Raw genomic sequence first — 11,238 nt, forward strand, 5'->3', positions numbered from 1 at the left:
TGTCTAAGGTTATTTCAATTTTTTGACTGTGCGCATACAGAATAGGCAACAGCAGTATCTACATCAGCATATTACTCGTCCATTTCCATCGCGCGAAGTAGCTCTGATTCTCAAAACTGATTCGTCCAAGCCTAAATTTGGTGTAACTAATAAGAAGTTACATTTAACAAAGATAAAAGGAATCTATTCAAAAATGAAATTATCAAAATCTAATATGTTGTATCTCATTTTAATCATTTAATTAGATGCATTTATTTAATATTATAAATCACAAAAGTAAATCTGTTATCGAATTTTATTTCATAATATATATCATATAACATTTTACACCACTATGATCATTGTTTAAAATAGAATATAAATAAATAATATTTTAGGCTTATTTCATTAAATTTTATCATCTAATGAAATATATAATTATAAATTTAACCATATTATAACATTAGTATTATTGTTGCGCATGCGCGTAAATGAGATAACGCAATAGTCACTGTCCAATCAGAATATTCCTTTCGGGCGTAGACCGGCTCCTTCAGTTATGGGGAACTTTTTAACTACGCCGGAAGTAATGACGTCATAAGCGAAAATTAGATGACAAACGAATGATGCATCTATCAGTACTGTGTGCTGTTCCAATATTTGATTTTGTTGGATTAATAAAAAATACATTCAGTGAAAACGTTAATTAATTAATATTTCTGAGAGTGATACATAACTGCTTTTTTCATGAAGGTAAGAATGTCTTCCATGATATTTTCATTGTACTGATTATCAACTTTACAGACTGAGCTTTAGTTCCTTTTTTTTATAGTGAAAGTAATTTAATATGTATACATTGTATCTCTAATATACTTTATATTATTAATCATTCTTTTATCTTACGCTGTTAAAATATTTTTTCGTATATTATTTAAAATAAGGATTATAATTAAAGATACAAATGAATAAAATATTAGATACTTCGTATACTAATTTGTTTGTTAGTATTTAAAAATATTTGTTTCGTATATGTGACTATTAATTAGCCTCTCTCTGTAGAGTCAGAAGTTTTACATTATTTTTATATCATATTATTTTTTAATATCAGACATTATTGATATCTGTGCTGTCTGATTAAATTTGTAGTATCAGTTTATTATTTTTGATAAAGAAATTAAAAAATTATTTTATATGAAAACAATTTTTGAATGCTTACATCTATCATTTTTTATTGTAGGATAATATTGCAAACGTAACAATGTCTGACCATTTTGGACCAATAACTTTAAAATGGGATCCCAAAAATTTGGAAATACGTACTATGTCTGTAGAAAAAACTTTGGAGCCATTAGTGTTGCAAGTAACTACATTAGTAAACACAAAGGGACCTAGTAAGAAAAAGAAAGGAAAATCTAAAAGGGCTAGTGCTTTAGTTGGAACAGTTGAAAAAGCTACTGCTAATTTTATTGAAAAAGGAGAACAAATTGCATATGAAAATCCTGACATTACTGCAGAAATGTTGAGTGCAGTAGAAGAAGTCAGGAAAACAGGTGATGCAATGAGCATTGCTGCTAGGTATGATTTATTATTTTATTTATTCTTCATGTTCATAATAAATATCTCTGATATAATAAATATTTTTTAGAGAATTCTCAGAGGATCCTTGTTCCTCTCTTAAACGTGGTAATATGGTTCGAGCAGCTAGAAATCTTTTATCAGCTGTCACACGTTTATTAATCCTAGCAGATATGGTAGACGTGCATCTTTTGTTAAAGTCACTGCATGTTGTTGAAGATGATTTAAAAAAATTAAAAAATGCTTCTTCACAAGGTGAATTATTAGAAAACATTAGGCAATTTGGAAGAAATGCATCAGAGCTTATGAATCAGGCAGCTAAACGTCAGCAAGAACTTAAAGATCCTCAATTAAGAGATGATTTAGCGGCAGCTAGGGCTGTTCTTAAAAAACATTCTACTATGCTTCTAACTGCTTCCAAGGTTTTTGTGCGACATCCAGAATTAGCTGCAGCTAAAGCCAATCGTGATTATGTATTAAAACAAGTTTGTGAAGCTGTGAATACAATTAATGATGTGGCACAAGGAAAGACTCCAACTGATAGCCAACATCCTTATGATGGACCAGGAGAATTAGCAGCTGCTTTAGATGATTTTGATGAAAGAATGGTGATGTCTCCACTTGCATATAATGAAGTACGCACAAGACCCAGTCTTGAAGAAAGATTAGAAAGTATAATTAGTGGTGCAGCATTAATGGCTGATTCTTCATGTACTCGAGATGAACGTAGGGAACGTATTGTTGCCGAATGTAATGCAGTTAGGCAAGCACTTCAAGATTTATTAAGTGAATATATGAATAACGTAAGTAAATTATTTCCTCTATATATCCCTTTTTGCAAAAATTATTATTATGTTTTTTATGATGTTTCTACAGTCTTATGTGTTATGTCAACGAAATTGTAAATTTTAGACTACTTTATTGCATTGATTTATATAATTCATGTTACATTCATTTTATTGATTTATTTATTTCTACTGGTGGTGGCAGTTACAGCTCGCACGGGGTGGGAAACGGGTAAATATACAAAACATCGTTACAAATATCTTGCACTCCTGTTGCATATCATTTGTAATATACACTATTTCATTGGTTTTTGAAACTCTTGTCTTTATAAAGTACTAGCATCATGCATTATTTTTGCATTTTATTTATCTAACAAGCACTAAATAATTTTTTAATAACCGCGTACTTATATATATATATATATTCTTTTTATGTTTAATTTTCTGCACAATTTTATACATTGGAAATTAATAACTTTATAGCCATAGCAGGCTATCAATTACGTATGACACAATATATAATTTAATTTACAATTGTAATTTAAATTAATAATTGTAGGTATATAGAGAATTGTAGCTCACAAGTACTGTAGTTTGTTCTCTATCTTTGTATTTAGAAATAACAATTTGTAATTATAAATATATAAAATTATTAACATTTTTAAACAGGGAAAGAAATTAAGAATGTATTCTAATTTGATTTATTAAAAGTATTTTTGTCCCTAAATTTATTTATATTTACAAATAATTTGTAATTGTTTTTATATAACATTTATCTACCTCATTAATTATCAAATTATTTATCTAAAAGAAATATATTCTCATATATAAATTTATTTTATAAAATTATAAAAATAAGTGATAATTATAATCTATTCGTTACTATATAATATCAATTTTATGTATTAATTAATAGCTAACTATACTAATTACAGTTTGTTTCTTAACTTATATATTTAATAGAAAAAATACCTCTAATCAAGAATAACTTTAATTCTTCAGTGTACAAATTATATAAAAAAAAAGATATTAATATAACATTGCTATGTGTATACTATTATATCTTGTACATAGTTTTATCGGAAGGTTCACAAAAGCTGTATAGCACATAGTATTCATATAATTCTTAGAAATATAATTTGATATATAAATTTATATTGTAGTACATTCTCACGAATATTCTGACAGATGGGTGTTAAGGAACAAACAGAAGGTCTAGAAAGAGCAATAGATCATATGTGCAGAAAAACACGTGATCTTCGCAGACAATTACGAAAAGCTGTTGTAGATCATGTTTCTGATAGTTTCTTGGAAACAAGTGTACCTTTATTGGTCCTTATTGAAGCTGCAAGAAATGGCAGAGATAAAGAAGTTGAAGAATATGCATTAGTATTTACTGAACATGCAAATAAATTAGTTGAGGTAATCATTAGAATTTTATAATGAATGATATATAATTATCAGTAATATTTGCTTGTAACGTTTACAGTCATATGTATACTTTATTTTAGGTTGCTAATTTAGTATGCAGCATGTCAGGTAATGAAGATGGTGTAAAAATGGTAAGATATGCAGCAGCACAAATTGAAAATTTGTGTCCACAAGTTATAAATGCAGCTCGTGTTTTGGCTGCTCGTAATCGATCAAAAGTAGCGCTTGATAACATGGAAGTTTTTCGTCAAGCATGGGAAAATCAAGTGAGAGTACTTACAGAGGCTGTTGATGATATAACAACCATTGATGATTTTTTGGCAGTATCTGAAAACCATATTCTTGAAGATGTAAATAAATGTGTACTGGCTTTACAAGAAGGAGATGCTGATACTTTAGATAGAACAGCAGGAGCAATTAGAGGACGTTCTGCTAGAGTTTGTAACGTTGTTCAAGCAGAAATGGACAACTATGAACCATGTATTTATACTAAGAGAGTCTTAGAAGCAGTGAAAGTTTTAAGAGAGCAAGTAATGCCAAAATTTGCACAAAGGGTAGAAGTTGCAGTAGATGCTTTAGGTAGTAATCCTGCAAAAGATGTGGATGAGAATGATTTTATAGATGCATCTAGATTAGTATATGATGGAGTCCGTGAAATCAGACGTGCTGTATTAATGAATAGAGTAAGAAGCCTTTAATATGCTTTCATTATTTGGATTTTAGAGATTCCTCATTAACATTTCTTATATTTTAGGCGGATGAAGATTTAGATCCAGAAGATGTAGAATTAGACGAACATTATACATTAGAAACTCGTAGCAAATCAAGCGCTCAAACTGGTGAGCATGGAGTTGATGAATATCCAGAAATTAGTGGCATAACCACGGCCCGTGAAGCTATGCGAAAAATGCCTGAAGAAGATAAACAAAAGATTCTACAACAAGTAGAATATTTTAAGAGTGAAAAGCTTAAGTTTGACAAAGAAGTTGCGAAATGGGATGATGCTGGAAACGACATCATAGTTCTTGCAAAACATATGTGTATGATCATGATGGAAATGACAGATTTTACTCGTGGTCGTGGTCCTCTGAAAACGACAATGGACGTTATTAATGCTGCTAAAAAGATATCAGAAGCTGGTACTAAGTTAGACAAATTGACAAGACAAATAGCAGATCAGTGCCCTGAAAGTTCGACTAAAAAGGATTTAATAGCATATTTACATCGCATAGCTCTTTATTGTCATCAAATGAATATTACAAGTAAAGTTAAAGCTGATGTACAAAATATCAGTGGTGAGTTAATCGTATCAGGACTTGATAGCGCAACTTCACTTATCCAAGCTGCTAAAAATTTGATGAATGCAGTTGTGCTTACTGTAAAGGCTTCGTATGTAGCATCGACGAAATATCCACGACAATCTACCGTTACAGTAAGTGCTACTTTTAAAGTTTTAAAACTTTTTTTCCTTAATAGATAAGATTTAAAATATTAACATTCGTGTAAAATTTTCTAACAGTCTCCCATAGTAGTATGGAAAATGAAAGCACCAGAAAAGAAACCACTTGTTCGCCCTGAAAGACCAGAAGAAGTAAGAGCAAAAGTACGTAAAGGTTCGCAGAAAAAGGTGCAAAATCCAATACATGCTCTTTCAGAGTTTCAAAGTCCTACTGAAAGCGTTTAAGTTTTCCAATTTAAGTAACTCAAATAAAAAGTAGAACTGTATGAATGGCATCACCTTTACGAAATATTAACGTAAGATATTTTTTTTTCTCGTAATTATTGATTGGTTGAACAGTATACTTCATCATTATTAATAAACGTGTAACGATATATTTCTTATCAAATTTGTTTGGTAAATGGCCGATTAATATGACTTTATATGTGTATAATAAAAATAAATGAAACCCTTATTAATCTTATTTACATTTTTAAGATTTTATATCTGATGTGATTTAAACCAATTAGATTACTCAAAAATAAAATATCTTGCGTTATTATATTTTCTAAAGACTTTCTTTTAGTTATCAAATTGTAATTGTCAAAGAAAACTATAAACAATTGAATTACATTGAAGAGAACCTAATTAGTACGGTAAAATGATTTTTAAAATACATAAAACAAGTATATATATAATTTAGGTTTTTCTATTACATGAAAGTCACAGAAACAAATTTAAAAAGATTTTATGTTTAGTTAATATTATAGATGCAGCAAATGAACCTACTTTATTAAATAGAATACATTCAATATACTGACAATGCTTACTCAGAATAGTCTGATGCTGAATGAAACCAGTAAGTACTAGTTACAACTAGTAACATTTTGGCAGTTGTATAAACAATTTATATGGTAAGTTATTTAAGAATTCGTACCATTATGATATCATCAATGGTATCTCTTAACTTTCGGGGATATATCTTTCACAAGTATATCTGGTAAAAAATAATTTTTAACATTTATTCAAGATGTATTTACAACTGCATGAAAAGTGTATGTATATATATATACACACACATATGATATATACATATGTATATCACTTTTATGTTCGAAACGTAATATTTCCATAGGCAAGATTTATAAGAATACAAACTATTTCTCCTCAAGATTTTTATACTTGAAATATAATTCATTAATCTGTCATTTTGACAAAGTAAAACGATTCAGTAAACACATGATAATGAATGATAATAATAAGACTTAAAGGAACTTAACAATTTTTTTCTCTTGAGATACAATATTTGTTACTTCAGAATTTGTATTTTATTTGATTATTGAATCTTTTATTTTCTTAATAACATTATTTATAAATTTTAGATTTACAGGTGTTAGATAAATTGTTTATGATATATGTATTTCACTAAAGTATTTATATTTTTATTATATCAATTATAATAATAACACCTTAATTGCAGAAATAGAAACGACTGACAAGGAATTATTTCTTGTGCCTTAATGGCATACTTTAACTTCGGTATGCTTAATTTTACAAGGTATATTTTAATAAAAATTTTATTATATATACATATTAGTTTCTGAATAGATAAGCAATGCCTACTATGTACTAGACCTATCATGTTCTTGTTGACATAACATTACATTTTGATGAATTCTTTACAATTTTTTAATATGTATTAATAATACTATGTGTCTATTGCTTTTGACATTCCTTTATTTGAAGTATAGCTGTGTTTTGAGTATAAATATATATATTTCTATATAATAAATATATATAAAAATTACTTGACACAATCATTGAAAATAAACATAATAACACATAGAAAAAAAAACAATTGTTTAACTAATACGTTAACTTTATTTTATTTTTATGTTGTTTACAATACAATATTAATAAAAATTCAGTATTGAATTGAAATAAAGAGACTGTCAACAAAGTATTTCAAGCAAAAAAATATGTGTATATAAATAAATATAATTATATACTTATGAGTGAATATTATTTAAAATTTTTATACTATAAACACGAATAAAAATTAACTAAAGATATACAAATCTTTAATTGATTTATGTAAGAAATGTATTTATAATAAAAAAAATAAAAAAACATAATCTGGATCATAAAAAGAAACTATATTGATGTTACAATAGTATATAAAAAAATTGCAATTACTTTCAATGTCTATTATTTTTAATTATTTTAATGATATTCAATACAATTAGTGATCTGCAATTATATGTAACTTGAACTTATATCAATATACATGATTAATTTATCAGCATAGTTTGATTAAAAACACAGCTTACTGAAAATTTCAATATATTTGTAAAACATTTGCCAATTAATCATTATTTTACTAACGTTTTTACAGAAATGATATAAATATTGGAAGTAAATTATAAAGAATAAACAAATTTAATTAATATTGTAAATATATGTTAATTTCTTAGCTGATAATGCAATTTCTTTTGATTCCTTTTGGGATTTATAATACGACTTATTTTTGATTAATTTATTCACTTAAGCATGTATTACTTAATATTTGATGTTGACACATATAATTTAAGACACCTAAAAAAAAGATAAAAAAAAAAAAAAAAATTGAATGCATTGAACATGCATGCATTGAATATGCCAAAAATACAGTGGCAACAATTTTCTACTACTGTAAACAACAATAATATATGTAAAAATTACACATAAAAGAAATGTAATACCAATATGCTGCCAAATATAAGAGAGGTGATGCTTTTTAGATACTACTATTGTTAGTCTATTCACTTTATATATTTCAATTTTAACCCAATACGATATATATACATTTATATATTATTTTTATCTCATCAATGGGACTTCTGTATTTACATGTAACCTACAACATATAAGAGATTCAAAATAATAGGGTACGTATAATTTAGTAAATCAGATCTGCAATAAAAAAGAATTACATTGAACATTATCAATACATATATATATATACTTTATTTATATGCTACATAAATGCTACAAAAAAGGTTTGAACAAGAACCAGATGGAAAACTTATAAATGCGATATTATTTACTAATTATTATAGGATATAAAACCATACGGTGTTATATATAATATGTATTCTACATTCATATACTATTTTCACATTAATTTGTTATATGCTGCTTTGTTACAAAATCCAAAAGATAATGTTACTTGTATTTCAAGAATATATTCAATTAATGAACTTACTTATATATCCATTACTTTAGTTTATGTTTATATATAACAGAACAATAAAAATAATGAATACCAGCAATAAAAAAAGATTAAAATTTGTTTCTATATTACAATTTTTATCTCAACCAATATCAGCAGGATGTAACAAATTAAAACTACTTCATTAATAAAACTAAATATTTTGCACAAACACTGTTCCATACTATTAAAAAACATTTTAAATGTGTTTTCCAAATCTAAATTATTATATATATAATGAGTTAAAAATAGTAAACCTTATCTTGACTACTAAATTGTTCTTAAAGGACACAACATAATATTGAAAGAATAGTTTGCACAAATATTGAGATATTGTACTTTTGTAAAAGCTTTGATGTGTGAAAGGTGCAATACAATAAGTTGAATGCAATATATGTAGACGTGCTATCAAAACTTTCATATTTAAAAATATTGTGTAAATTGACACAGATTAAAAGATTAAGAGGTGTTATATGAATACAACAGTGATATATATTTTTACATTCAGAAACTTTTTTTTAGTTACTTCATCATGTACATTTACTGTACATGTTCTTTTTTTTTTTTTTTTTATTTTTATTATTTATTTTATTTATTTTTTTTTTTTTTTTTTTTTTTTCTTATATATCATGAATGAATTCTACTTCCAATTCTTTTACAAATAGCAATTTTTTACTTGACAGTATAAAATTCTTTAAGAATCAAAGTCATTCCATGCTTGCTCAGTTTTATACTATGCAGAAAGAGACAGACAGACAGAGAGAGAGAGAGAGAGGGGGAGAGAGAGAGAGAGGGAGAGAGAGAGAGAGAGAGAATGAGTAATATTTTCAGTTGCCCATTGGTTTCCATATAGAGATTAGATTGGCAATTTCAAAGTAGAATTGAATATCCATATGAGATTTAGCTGAAGATCTGAACCTAAAATGTTACAGACAAAAAATCAGTCTCTATACAATCGCACATTAATTCAAATTATAAGGTATGTGCAATGAGATCATTAAATTTTCTTGAATTTCTTTTGTTGAACCATAATATTTAAGAAGAATAAAAAATAATTATTTTCAAATCTTGCTCTCATATTTTTTGATAAAGGCTAATGTACGTACACCCAATAAATAGATGCAATAATTATGCAAAAGGAATTCAAGTTGAAAAAAAGTCACTTGATGGTTTATAATTTAAACAATGATAAAAAAGTGGTTAATAAAAGATTTAATGCAAAAAATCACTTAATGAGTCGTGTAGCGCAGGAATGGTAACATACTAGCATAATATATAACAAATATAATGTGATGTCTTAATGCAAACAATATTGTACTAAATGAAATCTGTTTACTTCATTTTCATAATCACAGCACTCATTCAGGCTATATAAGGTTGCGATAAAACATATTTACCACATACTATTTTATGCATTTTTATGATATCATGACATTAGAATTTTTATTGAGAGAATACTAACAAAATTTCTATATTCATATTTAATAGTTCCATATATATATATTACATGTATGTGACAAATTTGCTTTCATCACCAGTGTGATCTTGAATTGCAAAAATGATAATGAAAATAAACATTATATTGAATTGAAATATGCTAGAATTTAAGTGAACAAAAAATTAAAAAAGAAAATAAGTAAAACAATAAGAGACACAAAAAACATATAGCATACTATATAGGTACATTTCTAATTGATACTCTACGTAATTGAATTTATGGGAAAATTTTTGAATAAATCTTTAATAAACTTCCAAATTGAATTTAATAGAAATTATAAACATTATCTTTCTTGCAATTCAAGCAAATTACTGCAAGTACATTCATGATTTATACTATATATGTCTCATTAAATTTCAATAAGGATACATTTCACGATTTATAACCTACGAAATTTTGTTACATCATCTTATAGAAATTCTTCTAGAAAATAAGTATGTAATGTACTGACTCTCTCAGTAAAACTAAGCAGAGTCAAAGAGAGTCCCTCACAGCCTGAGTAAGACTTTCACTTGAGATCTTCAGTTTGTTAAATGATTGCTGACAAAGAATTAAAAACAGTTAGTATGATTTTCAAAAATAAGTTTTTCAATGCAACAATATAATTTTAAACAGAATATTATGCATCATTGGATACATCGAGAAATATAAATAGTATTATTAATATTAATGTGATATATTATAAACTATTAAAAAATTCTCTTGTATATTGACACATGATTAATATTTTACATAATCTTTTTTACAAGCAAGTACAATATTTTTACCAATGATTCTGCAAAATATATCAATCATAAATTAAGTTCAATAAAAGGAACTCTGCATAAATATCTCAATTGCTAATGAGATATGTAAAGCTTTAAAAGTACTACATTGTAAAAAACTCATTTTAGAGAACAAACAATTTGAGTTTTCTTTGTATTCTTTGTTTCAGTGTATACATACATAAAATATAAATGTAACTTGTAATATTGCATTAACACATTAATTTTTTTATTTTTTTTTATTTTTATTTTTTTTTTTATTTTTTTTTTGTTTTTAAAGGTATTAATAAAATCTTATATGTTTAATGTATCTTCCATGCACTCAAATAATTATCACTTATAAGTTTGAAGCAGATTTAATATATCATTGCAATATATTCAATAAAATGTCAGTAAAGAATGCAAGAAATGATATTCGAGAAGAAATATAATGAAAGGGATGTAACCTACATAAATTTATGCAATCAGTAACTTATGTATGTAGCTATTAATTCTGTCAACACAGATCCGGCACAAAA

General features: G+C 26.4%; 2 protein-coding genes across 8 annotated transcripts in view; one reads left to right on the forward strand and one right to left on the reverse strand.

Moving 5' to 3' along the window:
* Positions 1 to 551: 551 nt before the first annotated feature.
* Positions 552 to 7,994, forward strand: LOC124421993 (catenin alpha). Of its 2 annotated transcripts, XM_046957832.1 has the most exons (8): positions 552 to 732; positions 1,217 to 1,554; positions 1,625 to 2,357; positions 2,545 to 2,571; positions 3,528 to 3,761; positions 3,851 to 4,453; positions 4,525 to 5,202; positions 5,290 to 7,994. In XM_046957832.1, the coding sequence occupies exons 1-8, from the start codon at positions 727 to 729 to the stop codon at positions 5,452 to 5,454; spliced, it is 2,784 nt and encodes a 927-aa protein (XP_046813788.1). In that variant the 5' UTR covers positions 552 to 726; the 3' UTR covers positions 5,455 to 7,994. The 2 variants fall into 2 exon arrangements, with proteins under 2 accessions (XP_046813788.1, XP_046813789.1); XM_046957833.1 differs by lacking the exon at positions 2,545 to 2,571 and having other exon boundaries at positions 553 to 732.
* A 187-nt stretch (positions 7,995 to 8,181) lies between these two features.
* LOC124421999 (polyadenylate-binding protein-interacting protein 2) overlaps positions 8,182 to 11,238 on the reverse strand; it is a 4,971-nt gene continuing 1,914 nt past the window's right edge. For 5 of the 6 annotated variants that reach the window (XM_046957846.1, XM_046957849.1, XM_046957850.1 and 2 more), the window contains one exon: positions 9,652 to 11,238. This exon is cut by the window's right edge and continues 381 nt beyond it. Coding sequence is in view for 1 of the 6 variants with exons in the window: in XM_046957851.1 (XP_046813807.1) it covers positions 9,359 to 9,376 (18 nt within the window). In the remaining 5 variants the exon portion in view is untranslated. Of the gene's footprint in view, positions 9,377 to 9,651 lie in introns of those variants that run through there. The other variant, XM_046957851.1, reaches the window with a different exon arrangement.

The sequence above is a fragment of the Vespa crabro genome, chromosome 2 (assembly GCF_910589235.1).
Source record: "Vespa crabro chromosome 2, iyVesCrab1.2, whole genome shotgun sequence".
Taxonomy (NCBI): Eukaryota; Metazoa; Arthropoda; class Insecta; order Hymenoptera; family Vespidae; genus Vespa; species Vespa crabro.

Coding starts and splice junctions, on each gene's coding strand:
- LOC124421993 (XM_046957832.1), top strand. Junction 2,358..2,544: donor TAAGTGAATATATGAATAAC/GTAAGTAAATTA, acceptor TGGTGGTGGCAG/TTACAGCTCGCACGGGGTGG. Junction 3,762..3,850: donor ATGCAAATAAATTAGTTGAG/GTAATCATTAGA, acceptor ACTTTATTTTAG/GTTGCTAATTTAGTATGCAG.